This window comes from Betta splendens, chromosome 17 (genome assembly GCF_900634795.4).
Source record: "Betta splendens chromosome 17, fBetSpl5.4, whole genome shotgun sequence".
NCBI classification, from domain to species: Eukaryota; Metazoa; Chordata; class Actinopteri; order Anabantiformes; family Osphronemidae; genus Betta; species Betta splendens.
This window is the reverse complement of record NC_040897.2, coordinates 7294250-7320565: the sequence shown is the minus strand read 5'-3', so window position 1 is coordinate 7320565 and position 26316 is coordinate 7294250. Positions and strand designations below refer to the sequence as shown.

The 26316-nt window shown below is 42.6% G+C and overlaps 5 protein-coding genes and 4 non-coding genes across 9 annotated transcripts; 3 read left to right on the top strand and 6 right to left on the bottom strand.

Annotated features, from left to right (window-relative positions):
• The first annotated feature begins 3131 nt into the window (after positions 1 to 3131).
• b3gnt5b (UDP-GlcNAc:betaGal beta-1,3-N-acetylglucosaminyltransferase 5b) lies at positions 3132 to 6465 on the top strand. Its single transcript, XM_029133066.3, has 2 exons — positions 3132 to 3313; positions 4646 to 6465. Exon 2 carries the CDS (start codon positions 4878 to 4880, stop codon positions 6030 to 6032), a length of 1155 nt encoding a protein of 384 aa, XP_028988899.1. The 5' UTR covers positions 3132 to 3313; positions 4646 to 4877; the 3' UTR covers positions 6033 to 6465.
• A 2621-nt stretch (positions 6466 to 9086) lies between these two features.
• Positions 9087 to 13870, bottom strand: eif4a2 (eukaryotic translation initiation factor 4A, isoform 2). Its single transcript, XM_029131802.3, has 11 exons — positions 13717 to 13870; positions 12763 to 12820; positions 12536 to 12668; positions 12178 to 12317; positions 11625 to 11793; positions 11431 to 11540; positions 11000 to 11143; positions 10505 to 10642; positions 10319 to 10408; positions 9993 to 10072; positions 9087 to 9909 (listed from the first exon to the last, which is right to left on the bottom strand). Exons 1-11 carry the CDS (start codon positions 13743 to 13745, stop codon positions 9765 to 9767), a joined length of 1236 nt encoding a protein of 411 aa, XP_028987635.1. The 5' UTR covers positions 13746 to 13870; the 3' UTR covers positions 9087 to 9764.
• On the bottom strand, positions 10749 to 10931 carry LOC114845225 (small nucleolar RNA SNORA81). The gene has a single exon (XR_003783838.1). It is a non-coding gene; the product is annotated as a small nucleolar RNA SNORA81 (small nucleolar RNA).
• On the bottom strand, positions 11208 to 11385 carry LOC114845226 (small nucleolar RNA SNORA81). Its single transcript, XR_003783839.1, has one exon. It is a non-coding gene; the product is annotated as a small nucleolar RNA SNORA81 (small nucleolar RNA).
• On the bottom strand, positions 11881 to 11953 carry LOC114845227 (small nucleolar RNA SNORD2). Its single transcript, XR_003783840.1, has one exon. It is a non-coding gene; the product is annotated as a small nucleolar RNA SNORD2 (small nucleolar RNA).
• Positions 12432 to 12501, bottom strand: LOC114845228 (small nucleolar RNA SNORD2). The gene has a single exon (XR_003783841.1). It is a non-coding gene; the product is annotated as a small nucleolar RNA SNORD2 (small nucleolar RNA).
• Positions 13871 to 14014: 144 nt separating the features above from the next.
• setd9 (SET domain containing 9) lies at positions 14015 to 15750 on the bottom strand. The gene has a single exon (XM_029131803.3). The coding sequence runs from the start codon at positions 15744 to 15746 to the stop codon at positions 14877 to 14879; it is 870 nt and encodes a 289-aa protein (XP_028987636.1). The 5' UTR covers positions 15747 to 15750; the 3' UTR covers positions 14015 to 14876.
• On the top strand, positions 15749 to 18921 carry dcun1d1 (DCN1, defective in cullin neddylation 1, domain containing 1 (S. cerevisiae)). Its single transcript, XM_029131806.3, has 7 exons — positions 15749 to 16080; positions 16678 to 16891; positions 17037 to 17205; positions 17676 to 17806; positions 17888 to 17970; positions 18051 to 18147; positions 18323 to 18921. Exons 1-7 carry the CDS (start codon positions 16078 to 16080, stop codon positions 18397 to 18399), a joined length of 774 nt encoding a protein of 257 aa, XP_028987639.1. The 5' UTR covers positions 15749 to 16077; the 3' UTR covers positions 18400 to 18921.
• A 135-nt stretch (positions 18922 to 19056) lies between these two features.
• ccdc39 (coiled-coil domain containing 39) lies at positions 19057 to 24839 on the top strand. The gene is made up of 20 exons (XM_029131801.3): positions 19057 to 19567; positions 19670 to 19789; positions 19895 to 20041; positions 20125 to 20283; positions 20370 to 20462; positions 20721 to 20849; positions 20933 to 21124; positions 21238 to 21341; positions 21426 to 21558; positions 21823 to 22017; positions 22103 to 22267; positions 22346 to 22483; positions 22577 to 22785; positions 22872 to 22995; positions 23070 to 23229; positions 23318 to 23424; positions 23653 to 23793; positions 23891 to 24070; positions 24154 to 24242; positions 24349 to 24839. The coding sequence occupies exons 1-20, from the start codon at positions 19460 to 19462 to the stop codon at positions 24530 to 24532; spliced, it is 2877 nt and encodes a 958-aa protein (XP_028987634.1). The 5' UTR covers positions 19057 to 19459; the 3' UTR covers positions 24533 to 24839.
• The last annotated feature ends 1477 nt before the right edge of the window (positions 24840 to 26316 follow it).

The following is a 26316-nucleotide window of genomic DNA, read 5'->3' as shown; positions in this document are numbered from 1 at the left end:
CGCGCCTACAGTCCTGTCTACATGGGCAGAACTGTAGACACACTTAAGTACATAATGTGGAACAGTTCACCAGAGACAGATACTTTTATCAAACGTCTTCAAATGTCATTTCAAGTATGCAGCACTTTGAAAAGGAACTCATTCTTACTGCTGTAGGTAGTCTTCATAGCTCCAAAAAGCTTACGTGCTGAGTGAGACATAGAAAAGAAAAGAGTTTTAAAGTTTATTCATGTAGAATGAAGCATTTCTAATGAAAGGTGATGGATAGAATGGGATGCGCTTTCTAAGCTGGTGCTGGTTAAGATGAAGAACAGGAAGTCAGTGGCTGATTAAGGGCTATAGGCAGTTCATGGGCATCTTGAGCAGATTTTAACATCAGCCGTGATGATGGTCAGATGCAGTAAGAGCAGATCGGAGTTCTTCATTTTGGTTTTTGGTTAAATTCTCATTTTGTGCAGTCAATCAGCTCTTTTGTTTCTCATGATCCTGTATTGTAAGGATGATTCACGCTTAACCTGTATTCAAAACCTGACGTTCAACCTCTAGGCGGTAAACCACTATTACTGTGACGTGGCAGATTCAACTGACTGCGACTGAAGCTTTTTTTTATTTTTGACTGAGCTCAAATTACAAGTTCTCGTCTGTAAAAAATAAGTCTGAAGTCTAAAAACTGTGCTGATTATGCGGTTTTAGATCACCCCCTCCCCCCTAATGGCGCTGCTGTGTGATGGACTATATTTATGAACAAGGTGTGCCCGTCATAGAATTGGAGTTGTTAATGTGTATGGACATGCCAGTAACACAGTGACAGCTCCCAGTAAGTCCAGTACATTCATATTGTAACAGGAGATATGTTTTCACTGGTTCCACCAGATGACCAGAGGTTCATTATAACACTTGTTTTGACCGCTGCTTCATCTATTTCACATGATATTACAGACGCAGTTTTTATTTGGTTGTATTTTGTGTCAGTGAAGAATAAGCATAGCGGAGTAGTAACATAAAAGATAAATACCCCGACCCCCTACACACTAACACTATAAGATTTGTTCTCACGGCAGGGGCCACTCGGGAGCCCTGAGAAAGTGAGACTTTTATTTTGAAACAAACTACAACGACGGCAGCAAATCGGTGCTCACGTGCAAATAAAGTAAAGGACTCATGTTTTACGAAGGGTGCGTGATCCTGCACGCTTTGGTGTCGATCCGATACCAAGTAAATAGTGGATACTTTTTTGACAATTAATGCATTATCAAATATAAACACATTTTCATGACTTTTAGGTGTTTTGTTTTAAATTGTATTATTAATTTAACAAAGCGCAGACAAAGTTCACCAGTAAATATAAATAAAAATTATATAATAAATTTTTCTAAGTTGGTGGTGTTGCCACTGTATTTAACAGCCTTTTTGCATATTGTACAGGTTGCCGTTGTTTCACGTTCGGCTTGACAGTACACCCACAGGCTGCTACTGTTTCCTGCTTTCACCCTCTACTTTGTCTGCGTCTTCCTCAGAATTGTTTACTGGCGCGAGTCGTTGAGTCACGTGAGATTTCAAAGCAAGAGGGCGGCGTTAGTGTGTGTCTGCTTCGCTCTGGCATAGAAAATATAGTGAGAGCACACACAGACGAGGTAGTTCGAGAACGGCAGCAATGCATACGAGAAGTGTCGATATTTTTGTCAGGGTATCGATCGATATCAATACTAGCGTTGGTATCAATTATCGATCCGTCCACTCTGTTTTACTTTTTGAAGTTACTTTCTTAGACTGAAATCAAGCCCTCTTCTGGTAAATTTGAAGATGAAACACAAAACACAGGCTTCACACAAAACACACACTTTCTGGTTTCTCTTGATATGATCGAAAAACTGAGTTTAATCAAAGCAATCAAGAATCTCCTCAGATCACCCTCACCTTAAAAAAACATCCAAAACACATTCACACATGCTATAAGCTAAATCAGTTGTATATAACTGCATATAAGTTACATCAAATCCACAATCTAAGCCCTCAGCCTTAACAATTTTGAAGATGCAGACAGTTTTCACATCTTTTGAGCACATACGACTATTTTTACAAGATATCTTAACTTTCATTGTGATGGTTTTCTATTGACACGATGGGATTGCACAAGATCAGGGGGAATTTAAGAACGAGTATTTAGTATTTAGTAATTGCCCTGGCTTCATGGATTAGATCCTTTCTATTTGGGACTTTATAAAAATGGGCAATATTTTGTACAGTATATGTCTACAGAGAAAAAGAAGAAGTTGGCATAAGAACTGTTAAACGTTTGTGTTTAAGTGTGAGAGATGACACGTGGCTTTTCAGCTACTGTACAATAAGGAACAAATACGAAGAGCTATTGAGGTGGAGAATACCAACATATAGGCTATAAAGGCCACATGCAACCACAGCATCTACTGCATGGAGCTAGCTCTGCAAAGCCTTTAGAAGCAGACGCACCCCCTAACGAGCAGTAAATTAAAGCTTATCCTTAGACACTAATAGATATCTAATGACATATCTGCCAAACATCATTTTTGTGCTTTGTTGGCTGGAATGCTGACTTATCTAAATGCCTTGTTAATAACTTTAATGTATAATATACCATCATTTATATTTTTTTTTTCTGAGACGGTTTGTCTTCATGAATCGACCCTCTTCTGTCGCTGTGCACATGTTGGGGCGTTTTGTCTCGAATGGATATAATTGCATTTGCTCCACGTTACCTGTTCCAGTGTGTAACCGGAATGAATTGAATGCAACTTACATTTAGTTCGTACTCACGAGAATGAAATTTGCTCTAAAAATAATGCTGTAAGTGTGACTCTATACAGTTCTATTGTCAGATATATACTTAGTCTACTCTGACTGCCTTGTATTTCACAACCATAGGTTAATGAGTAAAAGAACCAGGACTTGTACCAGGAAACTGTATAAACTTTCTAGAAAATATTTAACATTGAAATGTAATTGAGTGTAATATTTTCCTGTTGCTGAAGGGCAAACATACCATCTAATTACCTTCTTCCCATCACTCTCGCCGCCACCAATAAAACCAGCCCCACGCTAAAAACCAGAGAGAGGCCGAGCGAGCAGCAGGGGGGCGGGAGGTTCACACAGACTAAAACAACTGGTATATCTGCTCACTCCCCTCGCGAACATTTCACAGATATTCTCACACGGACGGTGCCGGGACCTGGAGGCGATGGGATGACGTCTCCACCACTTGTCACCTGAATGAAAAGAAACTAAGGCCAGAGGAGACGAAGAGGAAGGGATTTACACTAGGACCTTTTCTTTGCCGGTAAGTACTTGGCATAGTTGCGTTAAGGTGCTTTTCCCCGCCCTCCCTCCATCTCTCTAGGAATTTGAGTTGTTTTTATTTAGACGTTGTGACTTTGTTACTATAATTAGGCCTCTTTACTAACATATAAGGTTATTAGAGTTTTTTATAAATACTGCATTGTGATCGGCTTCTGGGAAGCACAAACAGAAAGTTTATTCAGATTATATTACTATTGCCACGTCAGGTACAGGTTGTGCCACTCCTGTCTAAATACTCAAACTCCTCATTTGATTATGTGACAGGCTCATCTGGACTGATCACCGTCACAGTGAATGCTTTTACACATACGAGTACATATAATTGAGGCTGCTTGTTAGTAGATACGGGCGGTTTGACTCGTGGAAGCATTTATTCTTTCGCAGGTATTAGCGTGTAAGGCATGAGGTGACATAGTGAGGATGAGTTTTATGATCCCATCCTGTCAGTGGTCTCTGACAATGACCCACAGCTTCATCAGATGTTTGCTGTCACTTAGATACGTCTGTTCTTACAATACAACAATCATGGAGTCATGGGAACACGGCGCGAGTGCTCTCTGTCATGTTTCAGCCGCCGTAGTCGTTAGCAACGTTCACGTCGACCCATTCCATATGACCTTTTAGCAGCGGTTGACAGTTAATGCGTGTTTTGTGACATAGGCTGAACAATAATGTGGCATATTGCTCAAAACATCCAAACAGGTCAGTTCCTCTGTGTGAAAACGGGAAGCGTAGTAGAGAAACCAGAATCTATTGTGTGTGAGAGCGTCCGTGACCCCATTGGGCCCGTTTTGAAGCCCTGGGTGCCATTCGAGTCCCAGAGCCGGGTCCCACCCCCCCCCCGGTCGGCTCCCAGGCCGAGGCGGAAGCTGCTGTTCTCGCCCCGCTTTGTCCTGCCAAGCTATTCTGATGCGGCCCATTGTGCTGCCAGCGCGTTCCGTGACTCTCAGCGATTTCGGTGCGTCTGCGCCTTAAACCCCTCCATTATGGCCGCGTGCGTGTGCTACTGCATTTGCTGCGTTGGCTTTTGTATTCAGCCGCCGCCCACCCACCTCCACCCCACCCCTGCGTCGCCCAGCTACTATTACGCCTCTTGTTTCATGTAGTTTCGGGTCGTTTGTCTGCTTGGTGGCGATAAATGACCTGACGCTTTGTTTCCGGCTGCTCTGAGAGACACACACAAGAAGCGCACGGTTCCTGTTTAACTTTGCATATTGAAATATGGACTTATTATTGGCTGAAAAGCATATTTCCCTGCCTAATTTGCTTTCACAGATTTGTGAAACAAATGTGCTATCTTTCAAACATCCAGGGTTGCCACGGCGATGACTCTCCAAGCGCTGTGGGACAATGAACCTATTGGACGCTGACCTGCCATAGAGGATGTTTCCCAGCAGACCGTCACCTGTCTCCTGATGAATGTGAACACGTGTCACCCGGAGACACTGAACGCTTTCAAACCCTAACCCCCCCCCCCCCTCCCGCCGTTTCTGTTTTGCTTCCACCGCCGCCGCCCACAACCACACGGACGAGCGGCTTCCAGGATGTTTGTGAAGCTCAGGCGGATGCGTAAATGTTACCGCCTGCAGCTGCTGACCACCTGTCTGGTGGTGTCGCTGGTGATGGTGTGCTGGCAGGAGCTGGACGGCAACATGGTCAGTCACATCAAGTCCTACTCGTCCTACCTGATCAACCCCTTCGCCTACATCAACCAGAGTCTGACCATTCCCCGCGAGCAGGCGCGGCGCTTCAGCAACTTCAGCTTCCTGCTGGACCACCGGGGCAAGTGCACCGGCCAGGACGTCCTCCTGCTGCTCTTCATAAAGACGTCCCCCGAGAACAGCGAGAGGAGGAAGGCCATCAGGTCCACCTGGGGAAACGAGACCTACATCCAGAGCGCGCTGGGGGCCACGGTCAAGGTGGTGTTTGCCCTGGGGCTCCCTCGGACCCGGGCGGAGGAGCCCACGTGGAGCAAGAGGAGCGGGCACGGCCTTCAGGAGCAGCTGGTGCTCGAGGACCGCCTTCACGGCGACTTGATCCAGCAGGACTTCCTGGACTCCTTCCACAACCTGACCCTGAAGCTGATCATGCAGTTCCGCTGGATGCACAGCCGCTGCGCGCACGCCCGGTTCCTCATGACCGCCGACGACGACATCTTCATCCACATGCCCAACCTGGTGCGCTACCTGCGGGAGGCGAGCAGCTCCGGCGTCTCCGACTTCTGGGTCGGCCGCGTGCACAGTTGGGCGCCGCCCATCCGGGACAAGGAGAGCAAGTACTACGTGTCCCACGACATGTACGAGTGGTCGTGGTACCCCGACTACACGGCCGGGGCCGGGTACGTGGTCTCCGGCGACGTCGCCGACCGGATCTACCAGGCCACGCTGACCCTGAACGCCTCCATCTACATCGACGACGTGTTCATGGGCATCTGCGCCAACGCCATCGGCGTGGCGCCGCGCGAGCACGTCTTCTTCGCCGGCGAGCGCAAAGCGCCGTACCACCTGTGCATCTACAGGCAGATGATGACGTCCCACGGCCACGTGGACGACATCTACGAGCTGTGGCGGGCGGCGACGCACCCGCGGGTCGAGCGGGGCGTCGGCGGACTGATGGACCGCCTGTACTGCACGGCGGTGAAGATCTCGCTGCTGTGTCGACCGTACTTCACGTACCCATGCAAGGCGGCCTTTTCCTAGTGGCCCTGGGAGTCCCGCTGCCAAAACCCCTGTGAATCTTACCTCAGTCCTTGAGTTGGACACTTAAGAAGAAGCAGAAGTACTCTTTCCTGTCATGTGTCATATTTGTTACCATGAAATGTGTCCTCTGCACACAACCGAACCCCTGGGGGAGCAGCGGGCAGGTGTGTGTATATATATCTGTATATACCTTGTATCTATATCCACTCTAGTCTACTTTAACTAGTGTTGGATGGACCAGATCTTTTATCTCTGTCGCTGTAAAAAGACTTGTGTTTATGAAGCTAAAGTACTCGTCGTCTCAGCTCTCAGATCACACGTTTCTCAACAGTTCAACAATTCAGTGTACAGCAAAGTATAAAAACTGTGTGAAGTACATTTCCTGTGTAGAAGGTTTTAGTAAACGCCAGTAAAGTCTACCCTTTTTATACGACTGCTTTTCTCTGTGTTGTGGATCAGGTTGTTTGTGAAATATGTTTTTAATATAAACCTTCCCTCCACCAATAAAGACAGTAGAGACCGTTTGTTTTAAGCGTAGCAGAAACATGAACCCAAGCCTTCTGGGCAGAAAACGGGTTTAAGTAGGGGGAAACCTCTTTTCTAAGGAGACGCCCAGTGGAGCTCACAACTGTTGGTGTCTGCAGGTAAGAGCATGAAAACGTCCCTGCGCCTTGACTTGCTACCAGTTATCTACATGCGTAGTTTCAGTGTTTCCTGTATTAGCTGTTCCCCTAATAGCTGCTCTGTTCCTTTGGCAACACATAAATCGCACAAAAAGATTTAGACGAGCATAATAACACAATCCTCTTCCGACCAGTTCTGATGAAACAAGTATCTAATTATGTTAAATTCAATAATGACATTAACGAATGATGAATAGAATGAACATTATTGGGAATCAGCCCGCGAGACGTGAGCTCCTGCAACACCTCAAAAAAATCAAAGTTCCATGTTCACAACCTTATGCAAATACAAATTTATTCCTCCAATGTTTTTATGGTTAAGTACAAAATCCTAATTAACTGTTACAGCCTAGGTGGCAAATATGTAACAAATGTTTGTGGAGTTCACATGAGACGTTGCGGCGATTATCCACACCTTAATTAGTCACCACTGAAAACAGGAGTGCTGGCAATAATGTGCTTTCACAGAAATATGTAGTATCTATATCCACTCTTGGTGTTGGCGGGTGGTGCATCACACCATACATATAAAGATGACATAGTTCACTGTGCACTTGATGGAAAGATTAATTTAAAATGTTCATGTACAGACTATGTACAGTGAGATGAGGTGAGTGTGAATGTGGTTTGAGGTGCTGTGACCTACTCATAAGGAAATACTGCACAAGAATGAAGACCTGCAGGTTTGTTAGCATGGTGACTTTTATATGCACAAAGACGCATGATCCTTGTGTCATAAAGACATAATGAACATGTTTTTATGGTCGAGTACAAAAATGAGCTGTTCCAGCACTTTCAACATTGCAGAGGCAGCAGATGTTTGTAGAGTTCACATAAGACGTTGGCGCAACTCGTGTCGCAATAACAGGCATGATGAGCAGGTGGTTCCGTTTACTGTGGCGACAACCACGCTGGTAGCAGTCGTTGCTCTTCGCTGGTCTCCTTCCTCAAACGATCTCCTTTCTTTGCTCAGCTTGTTCTGGAGTCGGTCTCTAGTCAGCACGCTGCTCCTGGTCGCTTCCGTTCTTCTCTTGCAGCTCTTCGAATTCTGACTGTAGGCGGTTTGACACCTTCTGGGCTCAACCACAATATTCAGCTTCCTGTTGGTTTTGTTCCATCCATTCATTACTAATGTTGCAGGTGCTGGAGCTCATCCACTTGGTTCTTCATTTACTTCTGTGTAATGAATCTTGAATCACTGTATATCTGTTTCACATTGTCTTGACTGCTAATAACCTCCCACGGCTCCATGAGATGTGATGCGTTAGTTCTAATTAAAAGCTGCAGGTCGCAGTCGTACTCTGGAATTTTGATGTTGCTGAAGTATTGTCAGTTTTCAATGTCCTTTCGATGGGGAATGTTGTTTCTTGACACGGGAATGGTTTCCTGTGAATAAGCTTCTGGAATCTCTAGAAAGGACGTCCAGGCCTTTTACATGGACGCTACTAACCAGCTTGATGCGTAGCAGGATGTTGGACCTTGTGCATTGAAGATTAAGCTGCTTCATGAGTCTTTTGATAAAAGTAGATGTACTTCCTGGAACTAAGAAGCAAACGACTTCTACATTCCCTGCTCACGTAACCGACTTAAGCTTCTTCTTTCTTCTTCTGCGAAATCCTGCTGATGTTCGGACACTTCCTTTTAAAAATAGCGTCTGATAAGAGTAAGGACAATCTGTTGAGTTTGTTAATGCTTCTCCTGCTGCTTAGTATATGAAAGGGCTGTGGCACGATCCCTTGTAGTAGAAATCAAAACGCAAAAGGGTAATATTGGCTCCTACAGGTGTATATTCCAACTAAAAGAAAAGTGCAGTTCTGAAGTTTCTAATCACGTTCTTTTCATCCATCAAGTCTATGTATATTACGCACCATTTTTGGACAGGATGAAGGATAAGAATATCCATTGTAACAACAGTTACAATTACAGGAAAAGAGTGTTCCATCAGTACAGCTGCTCCTTGTTCAAAGAAGAAAATGCTAAAGTAGATCAAATGGGTCTGACAGTTATGAGTGGAGTGCAGTGCTAATCTAGAACCCAGTTCAGGCAAGATCTCGCCAAAGTGGGGAAAAAAAGCTAAACCAAAAAAACCCTGTTTAAAACTCCTGGTCATTAGATCTGTGGTATTAAAAAGTATTGCAAGGCTGGCATGTCTTAACATATGCATCAATACTAAAACCAGTAGTTGCACTTGTTTACCAGATGGTGGTGCTCTCATTCTTCACAAATCTAACTCAAGTTTTGATTTCATCAGCATATGGAGAATTGCACAAACAGTATGCTTCAATTCCTATTCTTAACTTTTGCCTCTGCAAACCATGTGGCAAATGTACAATACCAAGTTCAGCTGAACTAGTTCTACAAAACAGACATGTTTACTTACAGCAATTTTAGTTTATTAAGACATTCATACAACTCTGGAAGGAGGAAATCTGAAAAGTAGTCAAGGAGAAATAGCAATATACTCTGTTAAGGGTAAAACCATGTCAGCAAGATATGGCCAACCAGTGAGGAAATTTGAGAGCAAGTGGGATAAAAAATATGGTACATTTAAATTAACACATTCACAAAAGATAACAAAAAAAGCAAGTGAATCTACAGTATAACATGACAAATGCCTCTTAAGTGGGCCCACAATACATCGCACATATGTTAGCATAACATAGTTTGCAGACTTTATACAGCACTTATACCTTTTAGTCCACAAGTAGGTTACTAAATGGTGGAGAACATCGAATACACGCATTTTTATTGAACATTGAAAGAAATACCTGAAAAGGACCTTAATGTTTACAGACCCCATGGCTTTGTAGCTCCAACCCGTAGGCTGTCGAGGCCAGAATCTACAACTGTCCGAGAAAGAGAGAGACCACAATAGAAGTCACCTCGCTTTTAACACATACCAAAATTCTGATCCAAGGTTTAGCATTGAGAAGATTTTTTCCCCCTCGAATAATAAGCACAATGCAAGTGGACGATCGCTATCACTGTGTTTAAAAAAAAAAAAAAACAAAACCCAAAAAGTGGCCCTGAAACCCAAGAGTTTCAGGGCTCAAATCAGGTCAGCCACATTCATAGGCATCTCCTCCACAGTTGTATTGTAAAACGTCTCGATATCTCGAAGAATTCTCTTGTCCTCCTCTGTGACAAAGTTGATAGCAACTCCTTTTCTGCCAAAGCGGCCACCACGACCAATTCTGGAAAGGAAAAAAATAAAAAAACCAACATGTTAGAATCACGTCAGCACATCTGGTGCACAGAGTGTACCATTTGCATATACCTATGAATGTAGTTCTCTCTGTTAGTAGGAAGGTCATAGTTAATGACCAGGGAAACTTGCTGGACATCAATTCCACGAGCCTGAGAAAAAAAAAAAAAAAAAGGCATTTTTAAAATCATTCTCATCTCCCAAGTGGATATAACCCTACACATATTGAAGTTGACTGTCCTCAAATACTAGATTCCTTTGCATTGTATAGAATGAACCTGAATGTCCAAGTAAAAACAGCTTTAATTTTATACACTCATTTGGGGCCTAATTTAATTTCAGTTGTGTGACCTTATTCCCATGAGTACCCCCTACTTTTCCAGTAACTTCATACTAACCAAAAGATCAGTAGTGATCAACACTCTGCTTGAGCCAGATCGAAACTCCCTCATAATCACATCACGCTCCTTCTGGTCCATATCGCCATGCTATTCGAGAATAACTTTAGTTAGCAAATAACTTCAAAAATATATGCTAGACCATAATGCCATTTTCTATAAATAAACGGTGAAGGGGTATCTTACCAACGCAGACACTGTGAAGTCTCTAGCATGCATCTTCTCTGTCAACCAGTCTACTTTTCTCCTGGTGTTGAGGAAGATGACAGCCTGGGTGATCGTCAAAGTTTCATACAGATCACACAGAGTGTCCAGCTTCCACTCCTAGAAATATGAGACAAAAAAGTCAATCCAACATTAGCTTGTGAAGTCCAAATGTAAGCCTGTAACAAGGTTTGCTTCAATAACAGCTTTGTCAAAAAAGCAGATCATATGTAACACAGAACCTTGAGACAATGGACATTGAACATTAAGAAAGAGGTTCCCCCAAGCCTCATTTCAGATACTGTGCTTTTAATCTTCTTCCCTGATATACCCATGCTTACATGGCCACAGGAGCTAAACCAGAGGCCTGGCTGCCGCAGTTTCAGCAGGGTGCTTTAAAAAGGGAAGGCAATTACCGACTCGGTAGCCTAAATTTCTAAAAAACAATTGTGAATAGTTACAAATAAATGAACCCACCTCTCGCTCAACATTTATGTAGAACTGCTTGATACCCTCAAGGGTAAGCTCTTCTTTCTTCACCAATATACGAATGGGGTCTCGCATGAACTTTTTAGTCACCTCCAACACATCTGCTGGCATGGTGGCAGAAAGCAGAACCACCTAAAGAAATGCGTAACAAGTCAAGCATTGAATTCTTCCAATATAATCAACTTTAATGCAAATCAAATGTGACACTGCACCTTGAGACCGAGGCCAACGAACATTAAGAAAGAGGTTCGACCACATCTCATTTTCAGTACAGTGCAAAATAATCTCCTTCCGCGCAATAGTCTGTTAGCATTATTGCATGAAACAAAAGCTGAATCACGCAATTATAACAGACTTCTGTTAATGCAGAAGGGCACAAGGCACACATTTGTGCTACAACTGTATCAAGAGGTACTTACTTGAATGTTTGTGCTCAATTTCTGGAAGATTTCATAAATCTGATCCTTGAAGCCTCGACTCAACATCTCATCAGCTTCATCAAGAACAAACATCTTGATGCATTTTGGGGCTGTTCAGGAACGTAAGGGAAACATTTTCAAACTGTGGCAAATGATTTACAAAAAAGCTCTCCAGCTGCAAAGAGAAAACTTACAGAGGTGTCTCCTGTTAAGCATGTCATACACACGTCCAGGTGTGCCCACCACTATGTGAGGGGCCTCTGCCTGCAGCTTTTGTATTTCGCTACGGAGATTGGTTCCACCAATGCAAGCATGGCAGGTCGCCCCCATGTAGTCACCAAGAGCCAGAATTACCTTCTGGATCTAATAAACAGAAACCACAACAGAAAGCTCAGAAGTGCAGAAGAGAATATGGCATGACATGCAACTCAAAACTGCAGAATAACCGTTTGGTGATCAGTAAACGTAAATAAACTCTCCAGTATAGAGTCAGTCCCGAAAGATGGTTACCATCACATCACCCCAGTTTTCCACAGCAACCAAGCACAATCAAGTCAATCAAGCCAGATCACCTTTGAGACCAATGCAGCCATGGACAGAGACTACACCAATCTTAAGAGGGTATGAATTTGAAATTTTGACAATTTTTTTTAAAAACGGTACCTTTTGGCTCGAATCAGTGGCCTCAATATGCTGCTTAGGTCTTAGACCACTGTTGAGGTTATCGTGACCTCAGGAACAGCATACCTGCTGAGCCAGCTCTCTAGTGGGAGCCAACACCAGAGCCTGAGTCTCCTTCTGCTCTATATCCAGCTGCTGCAGGATAGATATGGCAAACGTGGCCGTCTTGCCAGTGCCTGACTGGGCTTGGGCAATGACATCATAACCTAAGGAGAGGGGACAGAAATGGTTACCCGAACAAAGACCTGATTTATTCAAATGCAAAATGTGTCTCCATATGAGATGGCGTAAGACCATATCATAGAACAGAAAATTATCAGGAGTGATCAGTGGTTGTAAAATTGTCCCCATTGTTGGGTAAGTCCCGAAAGATGAAGCATCATTTCACTCTACTATAATACAATTTGAACAAGGGGGTTCTTACCTTTAATGCAAGGAATGATTGCTCTTTGTTGAATAGCAGATGGTTTTTCAAACCCATATGCATATATTCCCCTGAGAAGAGTCTCCTTCAGGTTCATATCATCAAAGTTGTCTGTAATGTCGTTCCAGTTGCTCTGTAAGAGGGGTTATCTCGTAAGTTACAGCAAATTTATCTCTAATCTTATTTTCACATGTAAAACCATATCGGCAGCCTAAATGGACACTTACCTCGATGACACCATCAGGCTCCATTCCATCTGGCCCCCCATGGTCTCTATCTCTTGAGCTGTAAAAAACAAGTGTCATAAAATCCACATTAGGATTAAATCCCATAACCAATAGCACACCATGCAAGTGCCTGATCGACCCATCACTTCAAACGACGCTGAGAAGCAACGAACCCCACCACGTGGTCTGTCATGAAAGGGCCGACATGTGGCAGGTAAGTCGCGTCAACTCTCCGCTACGCAAAACGCTTCACGTTTAACGTTAACTTCAAGCAATCACGACTAAACACTACTTGAGTGTGGCGCACAAGTCGACCTGGATCCGGGTTACGCCCAGAGTGTCTTGTTACACAGTTCGGGGCTTCTGTGGGTGCACGTGCCAAATTTCACGAGCAGAGCACAAACACCTGGCCCTGAAAAAAAAAATCACTTATGTAACGTCGAGAGCTTCACACCGGCTCACATGCCACTTGTGGTTCGCATTAACTTGTGTAGCAGAACCGTACAAGAACCTACGTGCACACTCAGCACGTCTCAACATGGAGCGCTGCCTCACTCGCATTTAGCCAATATGTCGGACAGTTGGGCCTGTGCTATCAACGGTAGCGTATGCTGCCTGCGAGTAGGCCCAGCTAGTCAGACGTTCAATAAAATATCAGCTACATTATTAGACGGCTGTTTAATGCGAAAGAAACCATGCAACTGACAACACAGAATGTCGCACTACTTAAAACTTCAAGCAAATAGCTCCTAACCGCAATTTGCAAATGCGGTGTAGCTAGACTGCTAACGCAACAAAGCTAAGCGCTAGCAACAAGGTCCGACATCGTTAGTACTAGCTAGTAGGATAATAACTATTTCGGACACACGTGAAGTACAGACAACGTGACGTGGCTCCCCACATTAAAGAAACTTACTGTTGTTCTCATAGAAAAGATCAATAACACGACTTTACCTGTTGTAATCAGCAGAATCGCTAGACATGATCCGCTCCCAACTTCAGCATGCGACTGGAAAGATCGCTGATGGCGCTGCCAACTGCCTTTATGCAGCCGGACTATTTTTACTGATCAGGCTAAATAATTACTGTTGTTATTAGTATTCTCTTAAATAGTCGAAACACCTTTCGCTTTACACTACATGCTATTCCCTATCCGCTATATAAAATGTATATGTGGATAACCAAGGAATTTGTGGAAATATTTCAGACTACATTTCTAGGCGGACGGATATTGCAGTAACAAGTTGTGGTTAGGCTGCTACCGTGACTCTGACAGGCCAAAATTATTCCTGACAAGGTTGTGCGACATTTGGGATACAAGTGTATTTCATGAAATATTGTGATATTGACATAAATACAAACCACAATACGAACAAACTAACTATAAGATAAGGACCCACTGACTTACCAAACCAATGTTATTCAGATATGCACCAGAGAATGCAGGGTGTTACTTTACAGTCAGGAATTAACTTGCTGCATGCAGCTCTGTGCACATATCAGATGTTGCTCGCAGGGCTGTAGAAATAATGTCCTGCAAAGCAGCTTATATCTGGTTTTAAACCTTAACGGTAAGTTAAAAAAAGGCATATACATGGTCTGTAACTTGCCATTGGCCTACACTGCAGAAGAAAAAGGCACTTCCAACATTGCTATTGATATTTTTGGTAATCCCTTGAGACAAATAGTAGATTAGAATATGTTACATGCATACAATACACTAGTGTACAGAAATAAACAGGACAAGTATTTGATGCAGTTCACATCTGTATAAATCAACACATACAAATCATTCTTTCACACTCACCTCAAAAGACAGTTTACACAACACTAAGTATTACTTGTGTTTCCCTTTACACTATTTAGTTGGCACCGCTAAGTACGTGTGCGCTTTATGTAGGTTTTTTGTTTAGCTTTTGTTTAAAAATTCTCAGCTCTAGAGTTAAGTTATTGTTATGTTGTAGCACTGGGATCCTGGGGGAAGTTTCACTCTACATGACGATTTACATTGAAATGACAGTAAAAAGCCTTGAAAGTAAAAGTGATATTTGAATTGTTAAAAATATACTTTTCAATACTACATTTCTTTACAAATCATAATAATTGTGCTGACTCTAATGCACAATGGTATAGTAGTTGGAGAAGAGTTCCTCCCCTTCTGAAATGTCTCTGAGTGATACAAGCACAACACAGCGAAGAGGCCTTTGTGTGTCCAGGCTGTAGTTGACATTGGGTAGATACCGGCGAAGCTCAATGGGAAACTTCTCTGGCACGTCATATTCCTGGTAACACACATTAGCAGGCCGCTCATTACAGCAGTTGTTCACGTACTGACCCACGGCAAGCGGGTTCTGGGGACAGTCCGTCAACCAGCTGGTGTCACTCATCATGAAGGGTCCTATTCTGTCCCTGCCACTGCAGGACCTAAAGACCATCCTAGAGATGCCTTTATCATTTCCATCAATTAACACACCATCGATACACCTGAATACAAAAGGGTTTCTGATGGACTGGAGAAGAATCGGCTCATAGGCTTGATATACTGTGCCAGGGTACATAGCAACCGTGGTTCCTTTGGGTATAAATCCTTTGGTGACAAACACTCCAGTTCCTGCAAAGGGCAACGTGCTTGGCTTCCGGTCAATGCAGAATCCGAGACAGTGTAACGTGGCATCGAGGTTTCCGCCGCAGCGTTCCTCTTCACTTCTTACTTGTTTGACGAAGTGAGTTTGAACTGCTCGGAAGTCAAGATTAGCACCGTGGCTCCTGAGCAGAACTCTGAAGAGCTTCAACAGGCTATGTGAAACCTCCTCGTCTGGCACCACCTTGTCTTTGCAGCGCTCCGTCACCTGTCGCAGAGTTTTCTCATTTTTAGACAGATTAAGTACAACCCAAGGCACAAACCGATGTTTGTACGATTTCCATTTGGTTTGAAATCGTGTCAGCGCTGTTCTCAACATCCAGATAAATGATAGGTCGGACATCGAAAATGTGCGTATCTTTACGAATTCCATAGTCAATTCCGGGAAGTGCTTCACAATAAAAACTTACCCTTGTTAACAGTTCAACTTAATAACAGGAATAACGGGCTTGAATAAACTGCCAAAATAAAGTGTTGTTGTAGTGAGAAAAAATACAAAAGATGAAGAATTTTACTCGCTACGGAATAACATAATCGAAAAGGAATTTAATTACAAGCCTTTATTTTGAGGAGTCGTGCTTCCACCGGAACGTATTTTTACGTGAGTCATAAGTAAGTTGACGCGCATTGGCTAGCTTGATGGGAGGAAAGGAGGCAGGCAGGCGAAGACAAACATGGTAAGAAAATTGTCTTTTTATTTAACTACCGTGGTTCAAATGAAAATTGCGTTCATAACCATAAACTGTTACTGTTGACTGATCTATATAGCCAAGAAAATCTGCCAGTGGCTGTAATATTGTTTATAAAAACCAATCCAAACCTAGGCTTTTACGTTAGCATTCATAAGCTAACCTAGTTAGCTAGCATAGCATGCTAGCTGTTAAGCCAACATATTACACACTGCTGCAACGCTAACATTTTTACGTACTTTTCTAATGTTGTGAATGCAAAATTACCAGGCATCTCTTTTATTCGAATGTAGCAATTGTGTCCGAGAAAACACAATTTTTTACTTTTAAGAGAACTGTCATAACACCTGTTTTCTGTCTGTCTTCACTATGGGTCAGTGTTGCATTTGCTAACTGATAGCATTCCCTTAGTAATCATCATAACAATAGTCGTATAGTAATATGCAGATGTTTTTGAATAATAGGCTATTTTGTAAGATGATATACATATTAATTGGCTAGGTGTTTGATTTATTTAATTCAGTGTTTTACATTAAACTAACTGTGTTTCTGTCTGTTTTGTGTTGTTTGCTTGTCTTTGTCTAGAACAAGTTGAAGTCCTCACAAAAGGATAAAATTCGCCAGTTCATGATTTTCACACAGTCCAGTGAGAAGACGGCACTGACATGTCTAGCACAAAATGACTGGAAACTAGATGTTGCCACAGACAAGTTTTTCCAAAGTCCAGAGCTCTATGTCTCACATCTAAAGTGGACCTTCGACAAGAAAAAGCTTGAACAGCTGTACAACAGATACAGAGGTATGGAAAGCCTGTTGGTATATTAGGGTCAAATGCCACTAATGCTCTATATAATTTTAATTTGTTACAGTCAAGCAATGAGTCCTTCTTTTTTAGCCTTGAAATAATAATCGATCACAACACTCTTTTCATTTTTTTTACCTAGATCCTCATGATGATAACAAAATTGGTATTGATGGGATTCAACAGTTTTGTGATGATCTGGGTTTGGACCCAGCCAGTATAAGTGTCCTCCTCATAGCCTGGAAGTTCAAGGCAGCAACACAATGCGAGTTCTCAAAACAAGAATTCATGGATGGCATGGCAGAACAGGGGTAGGAACATGCTTTCAGTGTTTCATTTTTATTTTATTTTCCACTGATTGATTTTGCGTTTTTTTTGCATTACCATAATGGAAAAACATTTTATAAATATGTGTCAAACGCACAGCTACGTTTTGCACAGTACTTCTATTTTCAGGGCCCTAGAGGTGTTTCAACATAGTCACATAGTTCAAAATTGAACCTGAATTTGTAAAGTAACCAGATTATACCCCTATCTTACTCAAACACACACTATAGCAATGTAACACTATTAAAATGCACGAAATGTTCATTTGCAGACTTTTAGATTTTGTAGGTCTTTCTGTCCTCAGTCTTTTCTTCAGTAGGTGAAAAAAGTTGCATGGCTGTATACTTCTTAGAATTTACCTAGCTACTGCTCTTGGATGCTTAATTAATGCATATCATTATTATAAATTCACTGAAACATTTACCAGCAAAAGTTTGCTTTTTGCTTTTTCAAGGTGTGACAGTATAGACAACCTAAAAGCTCAGCTGCCAAAGATGGAGCAAGAATTAAAGGACCAAGGGAAATTTAAGGACTTTTACCAGTTTACATTTAATTTTGCAAAGAATCCAGGACAGAAAGGTTTGGGTGAGTGTCTCTTATGTGTCATCATAAATACTGTGTATTTATTCATTGAATGTTTATTAGCATGTTTCTTTTTCTGTGCAGATTTAGAAATGGCAATTGCATATTGGAATTTAGTGCTTGCTGGAAGATTCAAGTTCTTGGATTTGTGGAACAAATTTTTAATTGTGAGTTAATTGTTACACTCCATACTATACTGTAAATGCAAAGGCCAAAGACAGCATCTCAACTTCTGCATGTTTTACAGGAACACCACAAAAGATCAATTCCCAAGGACACTTGGAACCTCTTACTGGACTTTAGCACAATGATCACAGATGACATGTCAAATTATGATGAGGAAGGTCTGTACACTTTCACTCTGTTGCAAATTAGTTATTTTGTTACTCAAACGAGGCAGCTCATCATTATCACTATTAGCGATACTTAAACAACTTTTGACACACTGTTGTTCGTGTTATGTACTCACGTGTATTCTGTTCAAAGTCACATTATCTAACATCTGTTCTTTGTCAATAGGAGCATGGCCTGTTCTTATTGACGATTTTGTGGAGTTTGCACGGCCTCATATCGGGACCAAAAGCACAGCAGTTTAAGGACTGTTCTGCCAAAAAGGATTCCATATGATGTTTGTGCAGAGTAAAGGACATGAGGACCACACTGAACTAAGAATGATGTTGCCTTTCAAACCCTCAGGACTGAAATATTTTCACAGCAGAGACTTTATATATGTGTGTTTATGTACATGCATAAAAAGGCATATCTCCTTCTTGGTCAACTTGGGGTGGTTTTGTAAAGCATGGGCCTTGTGCGTGTGTGTGTGTGTGTGTGTGTGTGTTATCAAACCAACTTGAGGAGTCCTAGCCTGTGTCTTTTATGGATGTGGCTGGCCTCCACTCATAAGCAGACAGTCTTTTGAATGGAAATATAAAAATGGGGTTAACAAAAGGATGTTCTTTAAATATTGAATTTTATTACTCCTGTGCATTTCTGATTTTGTTTTTATTTTAGGATACATTTGTGTCACAAGACAGTAACAAACATTGATTGTAATTTTTTTTAAGAAAAAGGCTGTTTGTGCACAAATGCAGAAAAATAAAATAAATGTTTCAATTTTCTATGTTGAAAGTTGCAAAACCCAGTTTGTGAAGTGATTAGTAAAGTATGTGTCTTATAACCTCTATTTTGTTAGTTTACAGCTTTTTCTATAAATTAGATTATTGTCCCTTCCAGTTACATTTTATTTATTATGGCTTTATAAATATTATGGAGTTTATAAGCAAAATTAATATTTGTGTTCTAACGTCACTACTGTTTTTAACAGGTGGCGGTAAAGGTAAATAATGTAAAGTTACATCGAAAAGGACAAAGATAATGAGGAAAAACGTCCAAGAAGAAACATTGTAATGGGACTGAGAGCCTGCAGCACAGTAAACAGGGTCGCGCGAGGTTTTAAGCGATCACTTGCTTTCTACCTAGTCTCGCGTTGCCTCCTCGTGTGAGGTTGCTATGGGCAACTGACAACGGAGAAAGAAAGGCGAGAGAAACCACCGAAAGAGCAACCAATGGGATTTACCTTCATTAATTAAGCTCGTGATACTCAAAATTATTTAGTTGTTATTTCTGTATTCATTTAACTTTCTATAATTTAGAAAAATGTCGACAGTTCTTAACACGGTTAGCGCAGTGTTGTCGGAGACGGGATGGGACGAGCGCTTCGCTATCCCCGAGCCCAACGCCGAGAACAAGGCTTTGATAGACGAGGTGAGTGGGGAATTATTATTATTATTTTACGGCAACCATAATGAAATAGTTTGCTTAAATAAACAAGTAACGTCTTTTTTAAACTGACGATTTTCTCAATAGATTCGTAGGAAAGAGGCCGAGTTGACGCAACTGGAAAGTAAACTTGAGAAAAACAAGTATGACAAGCAGTTTAAGGCCGAAAGCCTCAAAAATGTTAAACAAGAGCTGGAAAATACTGAGGTGGGTTTATTTGAATACACCATTTGTGTATCAGGTGGACGTGTGTCTTTTCCAGGAACTGGGTTAGTGTCAGTGACGTGGTGTTGGTGAATCCTTTGCCTGCAGGCTTTGTGCAGGGCCATTGAAAAAGAGGAGGAGATGGAGAAACACCTCACAGCCCTGGCAGAGAGAGAGACGGGTCGTCTGGCACAGGAGAACGCCAAGATGGAGAATGAGCTTCGATCATTGGCAGAGAGGAGTGACATGCTAGAGGTTCAAGGCAGCGCCAACATGTACAAAAGGAACATTTAAGTTGGTTGCAAACTGTGCGATTTAACCTACATCTGTGTCACCAGAACCAGGCCTTTAAGGCTAAACAGAAGCTAGACGAGTTTAGAGCTCAGATGAACTGGGACCAGCAGACCATGAGCGCTTTCCTGGAGGACTCAAAGTGCAAACATGAGGATACGATGGCCATCATCAAGTACGCTCAGCAAGATGAGCAGAGGATCAAGGTTGGATAGAGATCAAACATTTTATTTCTGTTCTACTTCAGTTCCGACTAGTCCTGAACTAACAGCCCTAAAATCTCCTCATTCAGTCACTAACTCTGGCCATAGAGAAGAAGAAGCTGGAGGCCAATGAAAAGCGCAAAGCACTCGACAAGGAAATGACTGAGACCATAACAGCTCAGGTACAGTTTGAAAACACCACATTCTCTCTGTTAATGTCACAAGTCATTAACTAGCAACTATTGAAAATAGTTTTCTAATTTAACAGTGATGCGACATTTTTCCTGGAAACCAGAGTTTAGGTTGTAATCAGCATAAATTAAGCTGTAACATATTGTTTTTCACTGGCAGCCATGTAGAAAACACAGGTACTGTATAAATGCATCAACCACTGTATCACACAGTTATAATAAACGTTTTATATTCTGCTTTTCACACAGATCGCTTTGGATCGGACTATAGAGAATCTGCAGCAGACGCATTTAGAGACACAACAGCTGATTCACCAGTGGGAGAACACCATCAAGCAGATGAAGCATCGAGACGCTGACATGCATCAGTGTGCACTGGTAGGATAACGGCGGCCTTTCTGCACGATGCATGAAATGAAGGCTCCAACCGACACTCCTGTGTCATTCCTTTATTCTTTTAGCGACTCGCCGAGGCCAACCAGACAATCAGGGAAAGGAATGCTACCGTTGCGGAGAGCAAGCATTTACTGGATATGCAGAAGAAGAACAACAAGGAGACGGAGGGAAAGATAACCAAAGCCAGTCAACAGGCTGTGAAGCTGCGGCACGTTTTGAAGGAGCATGAAAATAACTGCAGCAGACTGCAGGACGAGGTTAAGATCTCAAACAGCGCTCGACGCGTCATGCACTGCTAGTAGTAAATCAAATCTCATCTTAAATCTAGCGGTTAGAGGTGGTGATCTGATGGTGATCTGATCTCCTGCAGCTCGACACCAGCAGAGGCACGCTGGACAAAGCCACCACTGAGGTGGGATCTCTGACGTCAAACATATCCAGGATGAAGAAGGACATCCAGATGTTTCATAACAAGTCAGTCAAATGCTACAGCCATCAATGAAGACAAATGATAGAGCTCATAAGGAGCTGAGCTGTGTTTTTACCCGTGTGCTGTAGGTTGGAGGAGGCCAGGACGTACAACGCTGCGCTGGTAGAGAAGCTAAAGGATGAAACTCAGACTGCCCTAAGTGAGGAGGAGAAAGCTGCTCAGATGGACCAGTTCCTAAGGGATGAGGAGCAGGCAGTCAAGGTGAACCACTGTGTGTTCCTTGATCTGGTGTGGTGGCAGTTGGAAGATTTAAGATTTAGTTGTTTCAAACGTGTTATAACTATAGTTATAGCAGGAAAACAAATGCAATATCACTAAATTTAAAAGATAAATTTTCCCAATTTATGTTTGACTACCAGCAAAGCAAAACAATTCATTTTATAATCCCATACAATTACATTATTTAACTTGATAATATAAATTTTAGACAAAACTAGTTTGTCACTGGCAGGTGCTTTGTTACAGGAGTTGGACGTGCAGCTTCGTGCCTGCAGGGAAGAACTGTTTCAAGGTAAAGAGCAACTGCAGGCTGAAAAGACCAAGGAGAAAGATTCTGTTGCCCAGGTTTTGAGGAGTAAATCCACTATCACCAGTTTGAACAACCAGCTCAGACAACTGGATAAAGACATGATAAACCAGCAGAAGACCATTAATAAACTGGCAAGTTGACCATCACACACGTGTGAACTCACATCACTCTGATTCACCAGTTCTGTTCAGTTCATCTCACTTCTCTGCATTATAGGACATCAAGATCAACAGCCTTGTCAAAAAACTGGCCCGGCTGCAGGGTGACATTCACTCAGATGAGAAACAGATGCTAGAGGTGAAGATCGCGGAGCTGACCAGAGCCCTAGAAGAGAAGAAGACCAAAGCAAACATGTTAAGCAACACACTCAAGGAATCAGAGGTCTGCTGATGACATCATCATTCTGCAAAGCACACCTGTAGAATGGGCCCATCCAGGACGCATCCTTGTCTCTTTCAGAGTGATATCCGCAATTTGAAGAAGGAGATGGAGAGGTTGGAAGTTCAAAAGACAGGGTTGACAGAGAAGGTTGATGAACTCATGCTACTGTGTGATACCACTAAAAAGGAGCTGAAGCGACTCCGACTGAGGAAACAGGTACTAAAACAGCACTCGACCAATTATAAAGGAAACACATGGAACAAAACTTCTCATTCTCATGTGTTTCTGACCACTCGTGTTTCTCATCAGGACGCCATGGTGGAGCACAACATCATGAAGATCGAGGTCAAGCGCATCAGAGATCTGCTGTACGACAAAGCGGACACCGTGCTGTCTCTGGAGACGAAGAAGCTGGAGCTGCAGAAAGCCATGAAGGAGAGAGAAGCTCAGGACAAGGTGCGCAGAGAAATGCTCAACCAGCAGCTCAAAGTCACTGAGCAAGAGAGACAGCAGCTGAGGTAACGCGAGCGGAGGGCACGACCCGTGCTCATCTTTTTTAACGTATGCAATGACCTCTAATCAGACTTCACTGATTCTGTTTTAGCGTTGAACTCAATGAGAAACTCGCCAAGATCGACATAATGAAGAAACGCTTTGAGATCATGACGCTTTCAATGGCAGCTCCCGAGGGCGAAGAGGAGAAGTCGCAGGCTTATTATATCACCAAGGTGACACATGCACCCGTCAAACGAATGGTTAGCCTGCCTCTCTGAGATGCACCGACTCTAATCCGCTTCATCAGGCTGCACAGGAGAAGGAGGAGCTGAGGCGCAAGGGAGACGCTCTGGACGCTAAAATCCGCCAGGTGGAGCTGGAGAACAGAGGTCTGGAGAACACCATCCAGCTGTTCGATAACAGTAACTCTGCGTTTCGGAAATCCCTCAACAAAGTCAATGAATCTGGTGCGTGTGGCAGCAGGCTATTCATAAGTTATTTGATTGGTCTGTAGGAGTCTTTGAAGCACAGATACATATTTTTTCTTGATTTTAGGTCAAGAACACCAGGAGAAGCAGAAGTTAGAAGAACAGTTGGGAGCAGCTGAAGAAATGCTGAAGTACAAGAGGAAAGTAGTTCAGGAGCTTCAACTGGACCTGCAGGTTAGTGCTATTTATAGCAGCTGTTGAACAATTAGAGGGATTAAGGAAAGGTCAGATGCCAATCCTCAAACTGTTATCAGATACGGCTGCCTGTAATTATCACAGTAGTTCTTTCTCCATCTCTGTTCCTGCAGTGAGGAACCACTGCGTCACGTGTTTCCGTGAGTCACTCGGTGACATTAACCGTGTCTGACGTGCGAGTGTTTGTGCCCCGCTGGTCATTTTTAGGACATGAACAATACCTTTGAGAGCCTGCTGCAAGAAGAGCGGGTGGAAAGGGAGAAGATGGAGCACAAAGAGTCGCTCATCGGCAAACTGAGCAAAGAGGTCGCTTCCCAGCAAGAAAAGATAGACAGAGCAGCCAAGCAGGTACAGGCTCCACCTGCATCCAAGTTATTGCTACGTGCAATGAGCAGTGATGCGTTGTATTGGATCGCACTGATCATTTTCCCATCATTTGTGCTAGTGCTCTAAACTGACTAAAGAGATCCGCTCAGCGTCGAAAACGAAGGGCGAGACGTCCGAGGAGAAGGAGATTAGGCTGAGGGAGCTGAAAGAATTCAACAGGTCTGTGGATAAGATGCTGAATGAGGCTGTGGAGGACAACCCTGAGCTTCGATCGAGTCTGGAGAAATACTTCCTGCAGGTTTGAAACGCACGCTGCTCCCATTGCAGCCTGTGCTGAACCCTCGTGAAGCCACTAAGCTCTGGCGTCACTGCCTTTTCCAGGCCAACCTCTCTTTTCCACCTCCATCTTCCTCTGCTTTGAGCAACCGGAGCTCGAAGGCCAACTCCGCCCGCAACTCTGTGTCTCTCAGGTCAGACTATTATATTTATGTATGATCTGTTCTTGCTGCCCATGGGCAACAGTAGACAGATTTCAGCCTGCTGCGCTCCCTCATGTCTTCGTAACGTGCACTGTAGATCTCCTGCGTCCTCCGCCGGCAGCAGCCCCCGGTCGCCTGCGCCTCAGTCCTCTGCACTGAAGACTGTGGAGTTGGGTTTGGAGCTGCCTGTGACGACCCCCCCTCCCACCACCTCCAGACGGTCCAGCGTCGCCAGCAGCAGCAGCAGCAGCAGCCGCAGCAGGAAGCTGAAGAAACCTTAGTTACACAGAATCAGCACATTTCACTACACCTTCTAAATGACTGGCTTTTATCTTAGGATAGTTTTTGTGTCATGCTATTATTGCATGCTGTTATTATTCATTGCAGTGTTGTTCTCTAATGGGTTTGGATGCTTTGGTCACATACTGTGTTTATTTATATATTTATTGTTGTTCTGCAAATCCTGTAGCCTGAAAGGATTTTCGTTTGATGAATTGATATACAATTTTGAATTTAAAAAGAGAAACATGTTTTTATTCTCTGACAACCAACCTGATACAAAAGCATGTCAATAAAACAAAACAAGGATTCTGTCTCTAAAATGTTCTGGTATTATTGTTTTAAAAGGTTAATAAAACAGTATTTCCAAAACATATTTTGCTGGATGCCCTGTATATCAGCAATGCTAGATACAATGAGCGGTGTCAGAATGCATTCCAGTCCTTTCTGTTCTCTTGCAGTGTTCCAGGTCAGGTAAATCTCTGTAGAACCCAGGTATTGTTGTTTATTTGCCACGCCCCCCCGAGTAAAGTATTATTTCCCTGCACAGAAAAAAAGTACCCACCGGCTCTGTTGTAGCCGACACAAGATTCTCCCACGACGAGGCTCGTTCTTATAATAAAGTCAACATGCTGCCGGCGGTGCTGTTTGCTGGATGTTTGCTCTTATTCGATTCACATGCAAGTAAGTAGATGAAGATCACTGAACATTTAGAAGTAAGGAAAAAAAAAATTTAGCTGGTTGAGATTTATTTTATTGTTTCTCCAGCAACTATTTCCTCTTCTACAAAAGAGATAACAACAGCATCAGCTTTGTTTCTGCAAACAACAGAAGAAAATGCAGACAAGTCTGAGCCAATACAGAAATGTACGTGGGTTTTAAATTAAAGAAACATGAATTAACATTGGACATTACAAGAAACATTACCTTTTCAATTCTTAAGGTTTGACATTGTGCCTTATGAAATCCATGTGACAGATGTGGCAATCCTTCAGTCAGCTGTTCGGTCCAACCACGAGCTGAATGAAACAACACTCGCTCAAATTCTGAAACAGGTGACTGACTAATCTTCTTCACTTTCATGTCCCTAAAAATTAAATATTCATTAATGCTCCTTTAATATCAAACCAATTCAGCATTTGATTTACAGGAATGTTGGGCTCTGCTGTTTAAAATGATTTGTGTCTCTCAGCTTTTCAGCTTTCAGCAGGAAGATATCAACTTTAACTTGACTGTGAAGAACATCACTCGAGTCGTTTAATACTTTTAACACTTGTTGAAATCAACACTAAACACTATTGTGTGTGTATGTATTGAAGGAAATTTTAGCACATTAATTTACATGTCTACATCTGACATGTGCAAAATGACTAATGTGGTAGTTCCAAATGTTTAATGTATGATGTCTGATATATCTGATATAATCTGAATGAATCTAAATGTCAGAATTCACTTCTAATAAATAATTGTAATGGAGTCAACTTCATCTTTATTTAGCATGTGCCAATCAAGTTTCTAACTCTGGGTCTGATTCTGTTCCTGTCAAACCTTTACCAGTTACTGTGACAGTGTTTTTTTATTCAGTGGTCTTCTGAGGAACAAAATGATTCAAAGAGTACAAAAGACTCAAGAATTGAAGCAAAGCATTAATATTTCCATTGTTGAGTTTTTATTACAGCTGCATTTTGCATTTTCAGAGCAGACTGCGATTCACTGGAAGCTTTGTCACTACACAACAATGACCCTGACACACAATCTGTGATGACAACCTGTCTGGGAGACGGGG

Excerpts from the sequence above, each read along its gene's own strand:
- b3gnt5b (XM_029133066.3), top strand. The coding sequence starts at position 4,878 with ATGTTTGTGAAGCTCAGGCGGATGCGTAAATGTTACCGCCTGCAGCTG.
- eif4a2 (XM_029131802.3), bottom strand. The coding sequence starts at position 13,745 with ATGTCTAGCGATTCTGCTGATTACAACAG. Across the intron at positions 12,821-13,716 it reads GATTCTGCTGATTACAACAG|CTCAAGAGATAGAGACCATG; the intron begins GTAAAGTCGTGT and ends TGTTTTTTACAG. Across the intron at positions 10,073-10,318 it reads TGATCACTACTGATCTTTTG|GCTCGTGGAATTGATGTCCA; the intron begins GTTAGTATGAAG and ends TTTTTTTCTCAG.
- setd9 (XM_029131803.3), bottom strand. The coding sequence starts at position 15,746 with ATGTCCGACCTATCATTTATCTGGATGTTGAGAACAGCGCTGACACGA.
- dcun1d1 (XM_029131806.3), top strand. Across the intron at positions 17,807-17,887 it reads TCCAGGACAGAAAGGTTTGG|ATTTAGAAATGGCAATTGCA; the intron begins GTGAGTGTCTCT and ends TTTTCTGTGCAG. Across the intron at positions 18,148-18,322 it reads GTCAAATTATGATGAGGAAG|GAGCATGGCCTGTTCTTATT; the intron begins GTCTGTACACTT and ends CTTTGTCAATAG.
- ccdc39 (XM_029131801.3), top strand. The coding sequence starts at position 19,460 with ATGTCGACAGTTCTTAACACGGTTAGCGCAGTGTTGTCGGAGACGGGA. Across the intron at positions 22,484-22,576 it reads GACTCCGACTGAGGAAACAG|GACGCCATGGTGGAGCACAA; the intron begins GTACTAAAACAG and ends GTTTCTCATCAG. Across the intron at positions 23,230-23,317 it reads CAACAAAGTCAATGAATCTG|GTCAAGAACACCAGGAGAAG; the intron begins GTGCGTGTGGCA and ends TCTTGATTTTAG.